We start from the raw sequence: 13,169 nt of genomic DNA on the forward strand, positions 1-13,169 counted from the left end.
TATGAAAAAAGTAAAAACACAAAAATACCGAACTCCGAGGAAAATTCAAAAAGGAAAATCAAAAATCAAAAGGCAAAATCAAAAGTCCAAACACATCAAACGAATGGGTAACAACTGTCATATTCCTGACTTGGTACAGGCATTTTCTAATGTAGAAAATGGTGGATTGAACCTGGTTTTATAGCTAGCTAAACCTCTCACTTATATGACAGTCGCATCAAATTCCATTTGTTTCCTCCAATATACTATATACTAGTCCATAGACAATTTCTATCAATTCACATAGCATAAAATTTGCTATCTGGTCGTTAGTCCAAAACTGGAGAAGTGACTTTTAATTGTTGTAAAAACACAACCTCAATAAAAACTTGATAAATACCAAATGTTTAATCCACAAATGTTTTGAATAGATATTTTGGTCTTTCGACCAAAAATAATGTTTTCAAACGATATTGTATTATTCTGGTCTATAGACCAAATATTCATGTATTTTCTTATTCATAAAGAAAAACCAATCAAACAATTAAACCAATCTATAGTATGTTTGATACTCATAAACTGGTCTTTAAACCAAAAAAAGGAAAAGAAAAGAAGAAGAAAATGATTCGGTAGAATTTTTAGTATTTATTATCAAAGACAAAAGATCAATATCAACGAATGAGGCCAGATAATAAAAAAACACAAAACAAATATGACAAAAAGAAACATCTACGATTCACTGTCAGTGTCATTCTAATAGCTTTATGTCTCTCACATGTTAATGATAAGTAACTGCTAAGATATTTAGGAGAATAAAACAACTTTTATTAATGAAATATTTCAAATGTGTTCGAAACTTGTAATTACAACTGACAACTGTCTAAATAATATATAAGTTGGTTTGACATAGAAGGATAAATATGTGATGTAACAATTCTTTCCCAAAGACTTAGAAATATTTTGAGGTAAAATATCAATACTAAATGCAAATATTCGTCTATCAAAAAATACATGAACAATGATTCTAAAAGAAAATATATCGCTAAGTATACTCTATGTTTTTGATAATAACTTTTAGTTTCACAAAAATAAATGTATGAAGAGTAAATTTTTCTGGTAATTTCTTTCACATTCTTTTTCCTTTTCTTTCCTTGGCATGTTTTCTCTGAAATAGAAGAAACGATATATTTACATAATTTTGCTTAATGCATATTCATCTTTTTTTCTTCAGCTTTAAAGGAAGATATCAATATGAGGTTCAAAATGGTGATACTTTCGTGACTATTCACGAAAAAAAAATCAATTCAAATGAAAGAACAAAATATAAATCACATAATACCTTCTGATTCTTTTCTATTTCCTTTTGGTGTCCTTTTTTGTTGTTTTGGCTGTACTTGCACCTGAAATGTAAGAAATCATATACATTGTAGTTTGTATGAACAAATCACGTTTCTTAATAACATCGAATGCAGATTTTTAAATAATTAATATTTGAGTTAACATATAACAGAAGACGATGGCGAAAAACAATTGTCACATTTAGTAGCGTGATCGACTTCTTAACATTGCAATGATTTCCACAGAAACAAGTATTAAAATGTGTAGTGGGTCGCTCTAAAGTTGGAGCGATAGGACTGGTTTTGTTTTTGTTTTACTTTGCTCCATGTTGAAGGTTCACTGTCACTTTCGAATGAAAAACGAAGAGCGCTGTTCCTTTGATTTAAAATATTTCGTGACGTATAGTAATTTTGTGTCCTATATTGATAAACTATGTCTTATCTTTTAGTTTAATGAACTCTGGAAAGCATAATATATGGACAAACTTATCACATAGACTTAAAGCATTATTTATATTGTGATGATATACCTTTTATACTTTTTTATTTCAATACAATGAAACTGGAGATTAAATTTATTAATATATTAAATGAGAAATATGAAAACTTATATAGATAAGAACTAGACCGACTTACAAAACATTCCTCTCGCTCTTTTTCCAATAATCTCCTTAGTTCTGCTGGAATGTCTTGATCAACGGATGGTCCTTGTCTTTTCAATTGCTGTTTGGGTAACAGAATCCATTTTGCCTTTGATAGAACTTTTGTCCTTCTGTATGGCAAACTGTCTCTAATTTTTTCTAGATGTCCAAGAAATCCTCCCCACCACTTTTGCTCTGTATGTTCTATTTGATCGGTGAAAAGACATTGCCAATGTGGTATTCTAGATTTGATCTTATTTATATCTATCTTCTCGAACAGAGGATTGATAACTTGTGGTATTCCCTTTGGTAAATTAGGTTTTCCGGAAATGAGTTGAATAATGCCATGTTCAGTTTTCCATTCGCTGTCTTGGAAAGCTTTGTACTGCATTTTCACATTATTTGTTGCTAAATCCCGGATAAACTTATAATGCAAAGGTTAAGTATGCTTACGAATGTCGTTAAGGCTTGATGTTATCCATGAACGAATGTCATAAATAGCCTCTATATCCTTAACGTTCGGAAGCATCTCCTTCAGACGAGGCATTGTTTCAGCATCATTTCTACGAAGAGTTTCAGCTATTCGACTAAAAGCGGCATCCACATCTTCGTGTGGATGTCCTACTGGTAAAATTGATAAATGCACCTGAAAAGAAAATTTCCTATTTGTAACAGTATAATAATAGGTGATTTAAATACGCTAACATGTAATGCTAGACTGAACTTACATTATAAGTGTGTAAAATGCCAAATTGATTCATAGTATGTCTTGTATTATAAGAGTTGACAATACCCTTCGTATTGAAAGGCAGGAAACTTCAAAATGTATATGAATAAAGAGCACGTGATATTCCCGTATTATTTTCAAAGAATGAAGTTCTAGTACTTCTAAATATCATGTTATAAATCTATAAAAAAAAATAACCTTCAAGGGATGTTATACTGATAGATATAAACCAGCCTACAAGGTTTCATGAAATCATTTTGAGTTTTTGTCCGAAAACTGACTAATCCCCCCCTCCTTTAATGACTTAAATCCCACAACTCGGAACGATAATTGCCATAATATACAACATCGATAGCATACTTCAATAAACACTTCACCAAAATATCATGAAAAATGTTCTACGCATTTGACAGTTATTATACGAAAACACTCGAAAAAGCCCCTTTTAAATGGATAAAATTCCTATAACTTGAACACTTTTAAAATCTATAATTTATAAAAATAGAAAGAGACTCACGTAGACAGATCTACATAAGGGAGCTACCATTTGATTTTAATGGGGGGGGGGCTAGGATGAAATTTGAAAACAATATGCAGGACAGTTTTGAGTAAAAAAATGAGACACTTGAAAAAAAAGTCAGGTCGACTATTTAGGTAAATAAAAGTCAGGATAAACTAAAAAAAAAAGGCAGGACCAAACACAGTGAAAAATAAAAAGGCAGGACAGAGATTACAGCTTTAAAAAAAAATGCAGGACAACATTTTTCATCCTAAATAGTAATTTCTATTCAATATTATAAGTGTCACTGGGAAAACAATTTCTAACTAAAATCGTAGAAGTATTTTACTTCCATGCTAAAACCTTATATTACAGACATCATAACTTACATGATCAACCAAAAGTCCCACAAAAAATCCCCAAAAAAGGGTCTTGTAAATGGATGTTTTACAGAGAGGCGTAGCAATAGCATGTATAAACTGTAATCAATGATACATGTGTGCAATTTCAGAGGTAATTATATTGATAGGCAATAATTAATGTGTCAATTGATCATATATTTTCATTGTCTGGTAAGATACAATGTATATGTATATACTGTTCACTGTTCTTTTTATCTACTTGAGATGAATGACCCCATGTGGTTAGCATCTTTATCTGTGGAATTATTGTTGACACAAGATAATTAATCCTTATTAAGATGTCACAGATTATATGTTAGAGAAGAAATATATACAAATCATTAAATTAATATAGTATATAACAAGAGGCTACGTTTTTCAAGTCCAGTCCTACATGTATAGTCCCTCCTCGTGAAAAAGAAGGGGGAAGACGGCCCTGATCCCGAAGTCCCGGGCTTAAAAACATGAAATCCCTAGGTCCCGGATTTAAAAAAAAAAGACCCGACATCCCGAACTTCGGAAAGAGAATTCCCGGATCCCGAAAGCGTAAATCCCGAGCTTAAAAACACCCCGAAAAAGGTCCTGCCGCCCCTCAAAGAACCATTAAATTTCGAATAAAGCAAATCATTGTATTTATTTCTCGCGTAATGATAACACATAAGAATTCAGTGCTGATGAATTTTAATGCACTATATTTTCAAGAATTTTAGGGAGCACAGGCCCTTATAATCATCCAATACCCATACCCTCCCACGGTTGGATCTGCCTATGCAAATATGCTTAATACTTCCCACAGTTTTAACCCTTAAACCTAACCGTTTTAAATCTAGAAATAACCACACTTTTTAAATCTAGCAATAGATAATTTCTAAGTGAAGAGGAAGTCCCAAATAAATTTGCCGAGGGGAGGAAAGAGGAATATATTTTTTTATGCGTAAAACTATTTTCACCTTTAAGGGTGCACACGCCCATATGTATATACCTTCACAACCACCTGGTAACTGTTCTTTTAAATGAAGTAACAAGAATCGCAATGATTTGTAAATTGCAACTTACCTCATTGAAAATACGTTGGTGAACAAGGAGTTCACAAAAACCCAATACATATCGATTTTTATTTTCCCGCCAACAATTATCTGCTTGCAAGTACAAAATAGGCGGTAACTTGTTACCCTACAAGGACAATAATCATAAAATTACTTCAGTATCGTATCTTACCATGTTTTACCTTATGGACATAGTTTTATAATAAACTTCTTATAATTACTCGTAGTAATCCGTAAATGGCTCCCTAATAATTCATTTCAACTGTCAAAATTGTCGCAAAAAATGACAAAATCGTAAGGGTTTGTAAATGTGTGTGATGCTTAAGGACTCGTTAGATAAATCCGTGGATGTGAAGCGGTGCAGGATAACAGGGATTGTTCATAGATTAACTCGAACCATATACAAAGTCAAATTAACTGGGATCAGCCTATTCAGACAAAGAGAGTTTCTACTTTATAAATGATTAAACGAGATTCTATGAAGAAGGCAATTGGGACCGTTAATGAAAATGCAGTGAGATTATAAAATGATAATCATAAAGAAATAAAAAAAAAAAGAATTCAATTTATGGAAAAATCAAGTTTGTTTAAAGAATTAATGAAGATTGTATTCAAAATATTGAATCGCCATCATGATGGAGTAGAATTACGGATTTACATAAAACTTTTTGGGGGCACATTAACCCGTTTTCAAAGGCAACAAGTTACAATAGCTATTTTTATGCCCCACCTACGATAGTAGAGGGGCATAATGTTTTCTGGTCTGTGGGTCCGTAAGTCCGTCCGTACGTCTGTTCGTTTGTTCGTGTACTTTGGGCACATTCTTGTTAAATATAACAAGGATTACGTTAAATATAACAATAAACCATTCTAAAAGCACAAAACTCTGTCATTCAAATTATATGGCTAATCGGGCGAACTTATTTGTTTTGGGTGTATAGATTAATTATTTTCAACAAATTAAAAAGATATGTAGAAATGTGGACCACAGTAAAACTCGGGGACCAATTCACTACTTAATTGATATGGTCGAGGCGGAGTAACACCAGCTGCGCGTAGTCCTGAAGATCGACGACTCTCCTCGCACAACAGATTTTCAACACTTATCATCGAAACTGAAATGGAAACTGAAAGTGTTCCTCAACCCGAAAGATCACGATCTCAGGGTGAGCGAAATAAGAATGCTGGCAAACTCGACAGCATTCGCCCTTCTTTTAAAAAATAATGACAAATATAATCCAATGGAATTGCCGAGGTCTTAAAATAAATCTTCTCGAATTAACACTTCTAGTTCAGTCTTTTTTACCTATTGCATTTTGTCTTCAAGAAACTCATCTAAAAGAAAGTGACAACGTATCTTTAAAAGGATACAACATGTATAGCACATTTTCTAAGGTAGATGAACGTGCTGCAGGCGGATCATCCATTTTTGTGAAGGACAACGTCATTCATAGCACTGTCCAACTCACAACGGATCTGCAAGCAGTTGCAATTCGTTTATCATTAGACAAAACAATTACATTATGTTCGATATATATTCCACCTAATTCAATTATCGATAAAGCAAAACTCAAAAACCTCACTGATCAATTACCCTCACCATTTATACTTATGGGCGACTTCAATGCCCACAATCCATTATGGGGTAGCAAGACTCATAATGCCAAAGGTAAGATCATTGAGGACTTTGTCTCTCAAGAAGGATTATGCATTTTTAATGATGGATCTAATACGTATCTTCATCCTGGAAACGGGTCTTATTCTTCTATTGATATCACTATATGCGATCCCTCTCTGCTTCTGGATTATTCATGGCGTGTTCATGATGATCTATGCGGAAGTGATCACTTTCCAATAGTACTTGAACATCTTTTTAATTCTGCCCAACAGAGAGTACCACGTTGGAAACTTGACAAGGCGGACTGGTCCCTGTTTGAGAATCTCTGTCGAGCGGAACTTCAGTCAAAGATGTTTGAGACTGTGCAAGATCCAATTTTAACTTTTAATACAGTTCTAACGTCAATTGCTGACAGAACTATTCCTAAGACCTCGGCAAATCCAAAACATCCCAGTAAACCGTGGTTTGATGACGCATGTGATCAAGCCATAGGTGACCGTAAAAAATCTGAAAGACGGTTCAATCAACAACCAACGACGGAAAACTTGAGTAATTTCCGTATTTTTCGCGCTAAGGCACGGCGGACTTGTAGGCAAGCCCGACGAACATCCTGGAAAAAATTTGTCTCGGGGATTACATCTCGCACTCCGATGACAAAAGTTTGGAATATGGTAAATAAAATAAAAGGTAAAAATTCTAAAGCCACTGTAAAACATTTGAAAGACGGCAATACTTTATTAACATCTGAAACGGATATTGCCAACAAACTTGGTGAAACTTTTGCAAAGTCTTCTTCTTGTAACAACTACAGGGAAGACTTTAAAAAAGTTAAAAAACAAAAAGAAAAAATTAAATTAAACTTTAAATCAAAAAATGGTGAAAATATAAACTTTTTTCTCTTGAAGAACTTAAAACATCTCTGTCAAAAGCCCATGATACAGCTTGTGGGCCTGATAATATTCACTACCAACTCTTAAAACACTTGCCAGATTCCTGGCTAGAAGCTCTCTTGCAGCTCATGAATAACATCTGGGAATCTGGTGATTTACCATCAATCTGGAAGCTTGCAACCGTCGTGCCTATTCCAAAACCAAGTAAAGATCATACGGATCCTATTAATTATCGACCAATTGCTCTTACCAGTTGTGTCTGTAAAACACTCGAACGGATGGTCAATGATCGACTTGTTTGGTTCCTGGAATCCAATGGGCTATTAGCCAATATCCAGTGTGGATTCCGACAGGGTCGCAGTACTCTTGATCATCTTGTTCGATTCGAATCATTTGTCCGTAATGGTTTTGCGAAAAATGAGCATGTGGTGTCGGTCTTTTTCGACCTTGAGAAGGCCTATGATACTGCATGGAAATATGGTATTTTAAAAGATTTATTTGATATGGGGTTGAAAGGCAATATGCCTAATTTTATTTCTAATTTTCTCTCTAACAGACAATTTAATGTTAGAGTTAATTCGACCATGTCTGATCTGTATGATCAAGAGATGGGTGTCCCTCAGGGCAGTATTTTATCTGTAACATTATTTAGTCTTAAAATTAACAGCCTTGTTGAAGTTTTAAAAGTAATATTGAAGGTTCATTGTACGTTGATGATTTTTTAATATGTTACAGAGGCAAAAATATGAATAACATAGAAAGACAATTACAACTATGTCTTGGAAGAATTGAAAAATGGGCCTCGGAAAATGGTTTTAAATTTTCCACGTCAAAAACGGTCGGGATGCATTTTTGTAACAAAAGAAAATTGCATCTCGATCCAGAACTAACTTTGTACGGCAACCCAATTAAAATGGTTGATGAAACCAAATTTCTTGGTTTACTTTTCGATAAAAAGTTAACCTTTCTACCCCATATCAAAATGTTAAAAGCGAGATGTTTAAAAGCTTTAGATATTTTAAAAGTTGTCGGCAGCACTGACTGGGGTGCTGATCGCAACATTTTACTTAATTTATATAGATCTCTTGTTAGATCGAAACTAGATTATGGCTCTATAGTGTATGGTTCTGCAAGGAAGTCCTACATACAGATTCTCGATGCTGTGCATCACCAAGGTTTACGTCTCTGTCTTGGCGCATTTAAAACCTCACCAGTTGAGAGTCTGTATGTAGAGGCTGATGAGCACTCACTCACTGACAGACGTTTGAAGCTTGGACTTCAATATGCTGTCAAACTAAAAGCCCATTCAGATAATCCTGCCTACAGCTGTGTTTTTAATCCGATTTATGAAGATATTTTTGCAAAACATGAAAATAAAATTCCTCCGTTAGGTTTACGTTTAAAACCACATTTAGCTTCTTTTGATTTCAAATCTGTTGCTCAAGTTCAAACTTGCAAATGTCCTCCATGGGAACTTCCCAAACCAAAAATGATATTTGATCTCCGTGAACACAATAAAAATAAAACAAATCCTCTTTTAATTCAGCAACACTATGCTGAAATTAAAGCCGATTATCTAGATTTTTCAACTGTCTATACTGATGGATCAAAAGATGGTGATAGAGTTGCATCTGCTGCTGTCTTCATGGACTGAGCTGCAACCCTCCGTTTACCATCTGATGCATCCATCTTTACTGCTGAAGCAGAAGCAATAATTTTGGCTTTGAAATTTATTGCTTCTTCAGATAAATCCAAATTTATTATATGTTCGGATTCACTTTCATGTTTACAAGCTATACGAAATACTAAAATTAAAAACCCAACAATCCTGAAAATTTTATATGTAATGAGGAATTTAAAAATTCTTCTGAAAGAAATAATATTTTTATGGGTTCCGAGTCATGTTGGAATCCTTGGAAACACAGCTGTAGACCTTGAGGCAAAGAATGCCCTGGGTGACCCTCTATCTAACTGTGATATACCATATACTGATTTTAAATCTAATATTAGAGAATATGTTTTTAATATATTGAAAAATAAATGGAGTAAAAAAGATGATAATAAATTGCATGAAATTAAACCTAGTTTAGGCAAACCTTTTGATAATATTATGTGCAGAAAAGATCAGTGTGTTATTACTAGATGTCGTATTGGTCATACTAGAATAACACACGAGTATCTTTTAAAAAATGAAGATGAACCACAATGTGTTCCTTGCAACTGCAAGTATACTATTAAACATGTTTTAATTAATTGTATTGACTTTGCTGATATTCGTAAGAAGCATTTCAATGTCAATAATATGTATGATTTATTTAATGATGTTCCATTTACAAATATTGTTGCTTTTTTAAAAGAAATTGGAATTTATTATAAAATATAAAAATGTTATTATATTTAAATCGATTTTAATTTTTATCACGTTATTTTACTGTTGATTTTTATTTGTATATACTCAATTTGCTTTAGTCAATAATTTTAGTATACTGAAGGACTTTTTGTCTTATTTTAAAATATGCTTTAAATTGTAAAAATATTCGAATTAGCTCTCGCCGCGATATAGCCTTTTTGTGCTAATGCGGCGTAAAGCAACCAACAATCAATCAATCAATCTTAATTGATATGGGTCTGTTATCTTATCCTTTACATATACTTTCGATTCAAAAAATATAATACTTTTCATATATTGCCTAGGATAAATTCAACTTTTTATTCTTATGATTTTGTGTGATGTGTTCATAGGAGTTCAAATCTAAGAATCAGAGATTCCTTGTGTCATGTTGACGTACGGCGAGACTGTTTGCTGTGAAAAAATACAGGGCGTGTCATATAACAAGTAATTGGAACTCTTTTCATCTTATTTCCGATTGTTTTCCAATATATTCTTCAAGCTGGAAATGTGACCAATTCAAGCGGAACGCCCTATCACTTGTATACAACCAAGGATGTTGACATTCGAGGAATAAACCAGTATAGGGAGTGCTCATCACCAACCTCACCCCACCCGAAGTCATACATGTATTGACTGATCATACGTTTAAATTGTGAAGTGTTTTACTTACCATAAGTTTTGAAATCTGGTGAAGAATTAGCATAAGGATATTCATGGTCAGATTAGAGTCGTGCGCATATTGGTTCCAGTCGAGAAAGGTGAAAAATTTATTTTGTCCATGAGCTAAAACTCCGGTGACATGTGTCGTTAGTTGGTCAACTTTATTCACAGCCTGCAATAAAACGTGTCAATAAGACAACCACGTATATGGACCAAAGTAAAAGATATATAAATTCGTTGTAAATTAAATATTTTACTATCCTGAAGTATAATAAAACAATGATTTACAAGGCATACTAAAAAGAGGAAGTCTGTAACAAACTGACAATATCAAACGATGTTTACGGAACAAGTTACTGCCATATTCCTGCATTTTTGTAGCTTGGTACATGAATTTTAATGAGAAAAAAAATGTACACGTATGAATGTATGGATGTGTCATTTAATTTACAGTTGTGGCGTGGTCGTCAATTCGCGAATAGTTCCTCTCAAATTGCCGTCTAAAAACTTGCAATGAGATAAAAGCTAAAGTATGTTAAATTAATTGTACATACAAAAATCGCTCTAAATGGATAGATTGATTTATTGTTTGTTGCTCAACCTGTATTGCTCTTTAAAAGAAAACGTATGGTAAAAGATACAAAATAAAATCTGCATAATTCCAAAGTTCCACATCAAACTCTATAATCGAAAGAAAACTATGATGTTCGTATATTTCCGAAGAGGGAATTTTCTGTTATATAAAATACCTAACTTACCTTTGCCATTCGACCAACAAAATGAGGAAGATTCGTTTTTGCTACAATGAAAACAAAACTTAAAGTTCATTATATTTCAGTCATCAAAGTTTGTTTTAATAGAATAACATCACACTTCCCATTTGAAATTAAAAAAAATGCGAAAAAATAATTCCTTATTTGGTTCATTAGTTTAAATAAAATAGAAAAGATTTTAACTTCAATGTTTTTTTCTGTTCCTTCCAGATCTTATTGGTTTTGCCTTTAAAGTAATCAGATGCTCAAAGGCAATGAGAAATTGGCAAACTGAGTCAATAGTATATCGACTTATATAAAACTGACGCAATGTTAACTGACTTTTACAAAAATGACCGACCATTTATCTTACGGTCGACCCATTTTTCTCTAAAAAGTCCAAATATTTATCCGTAGATCATAACTTACACTGATCCATTCCATCTATAATTAAGCTTAGATATTGTGATGGGGATGTCTTTGCAGCATTTTTCTTTGTGTAATAGTACTTTCTTTCCAACCTGCAAAAATAGATATTAAACATATTAAAATATAAGTTTGCTGTTCCGCTTGTGTCTAGCAAGCAAAGTCCACAAATACAACCCAATAAATTGATTGTCAGATTTTAATTTTATTTGTATTGTTAAATATCAGCTGCTTGATACAATATGGAGCGTTTTGAATTCGTTCGCTGCGCTCACTCGACAAAAAACTTCACATATCGTGACCTGCAGTTTACAATAAATATGCAGACACCGTCACTGTTACACACAAACCTACACAACAGAACACTATCGATAAATGTTATTGGCTGTAGCTATAGTTAATTTATATTCTTCTATGTGTAGTCTAAAGTGCCGCATGTGTAGCAGGATCTGCTTACCCTTCCGGAGCACATGAGATCACCCCTAGTTTTTGGTGGGGTTCGTGTTGTTTATTCTTTAGTTTTCTATGTTGTGTCATGTGTACTATTGTTTTTCTGTTTGTCTTTTTCATTTTTAGCCATGGCGTTGTCAGTTTGTTTTGGATATACGAGTTTGACTGTCCCTTTGGTGTCTTTCTTCCCTTTTTTATAACTTAAGTTTGATTTCATATTTATTAATTGCATATTTACATACATCTGTCTGCTATTGTGTTCTCTTCGTTCAGCTCGCAATTTTTCTCTCATCACTGGATCATGCGTGGTCTCTATCTGTCGTTCCAAACTTGTACATACTGTGCATTTCGAAAAGGAATTGGTCTGAAAGTGTAAATACAATTACATACACATAGCATATACTGACAAATGTTTGAGCTACATTCCAAATACTAATTTGTAACTATTTTAGTTGCAGTCTCACATCTACATATACGTAAGAAGTCTAAATTTATAAGTTAAATCCACAGTAAACGTTTTGCAAATAATCAAATCAGTGGCGGATCCAAAAAAATTATAAGTGGGGGCCCACTGACTGCCCAAGAAGGGGCCAGCTCTGGTCATGATTCAGTGATTCCCTATATAACCAACCAAAGTTTCCAAGAAAAGGGGGCCGCCTAAATTCGCCTCTGCATATACAATTATTATAGTGAAATTGGTTAATATTAAACTGTCATAAATCAGACACGTTTTTCTTTACCAGAAATATGCATCATTTCGGGGCTTTTTATTGTTGAAGGTTCGGTAAGGATTTTGCTCTTTTTAAAAGGCCGTATGTCACAGAAAACCTATAGCTTTTTTATGTCATTTGGTCCCTTGCGGAGAGTATTCTCACTCGCAATCATACCACATCTTCTTATTGAATATTTGAAAACAAAATGTTACCGGTTGATTATGTATATATACTGTATGTACCTTTTTAGTCTATGAACAATTGTGATTAGAGTAACATTTTCACGTTGTTCTTGGTCTAAGAACCAAAAAGCAATGTACGCATTATATTTTACATTCAATTTTGTTCTTGGTCTAAGAACCAAAAAGTGTTATACGCATTATATTTTACATTCAATTTTGTTCTTGGTCTAAGAACCAGAAAAATAAGATTGATACTATTTTATTTGATATCATTCATTTAGTTGGTCTTTAGACCAAAATCTGTTGGACAATAGCGCTATCATCTGCATGAATGTAACATTTTATTGTTTAAATTAATTAAATATAAACAACTTAGCACTGACGCCTAATGTCTAAAGTGTTTCTGTTTTTGGTCTCAAGACCAGACTTCTTCAAGGATAAACAGTTTTACGCAAG

At 33.3% G+C, this 13,169-nt stretch overlaps 1 protein-coding gene and 1 long non-coding RNA gene across 2 annotated transcripts; both read right to left on the reverse strand.

Annotated features, from left to right (window-relative positions):
• Positions 1 to 1,070: 1,070 nt before the first annotated feature.
• Positions 1,071 to 2,089, reverse strand: LOC134717525 (uncharacterized). Its single transcript, XR_010107367.1, has 3 exons — positions 1,953 to 2,089; positions 1,319 to 1,379; positions 1,071 to 1,144 (listed from the first exon to the last, which is right to left on the reverse strand). It is a non-coding gene; the product is annotated as an uncharacterized LOC134717525 (long non-coding RNA).
• Positions 2,086 to 12,154, reverse strand: LOC134717524 (uncharacterized). Its single transcript, XM_063580014.1, has 6 exons — positions 12,061 to 12,154; positions 11,372 to 11,463; positions 10,949 to 10,989; positions 10,201 to 10,362; positions 4,641 to 4,757; positions 2,086 to 2,603 (listed from the first exon to the last, which is right to left on the reverse strand). Exons 1-6 carry the CDS (start codon positions 12,108 to 12,110, stop codon positions 2,397 to 2,399), a joined length of 669 nt encoding a protein of 222 aa, XP_063436084.1. The 5' UTR covers positions 12,111 to 12,154; the 3' UTR covers positions 2,086 to 2,396.
• Between the last annotated feature and the right edge of the window lie 1,015 nt (positions 12,155 to 13,169).

Source organism: Mytilus trossulus, chromosome 5 (genome assembly GCF_036588685.1).
Source record: "Mytilus trossulus isolate FHL-02 chromosome 5, PNRI_Mtr1.1.1.hap1, whole genome shotgun sequence".
NCBI lineage: Eukaryota > Metazoa > Mollusca > Bivalvia > Mytilida > Mytilidae > Mytilus > Mytilus trossulus.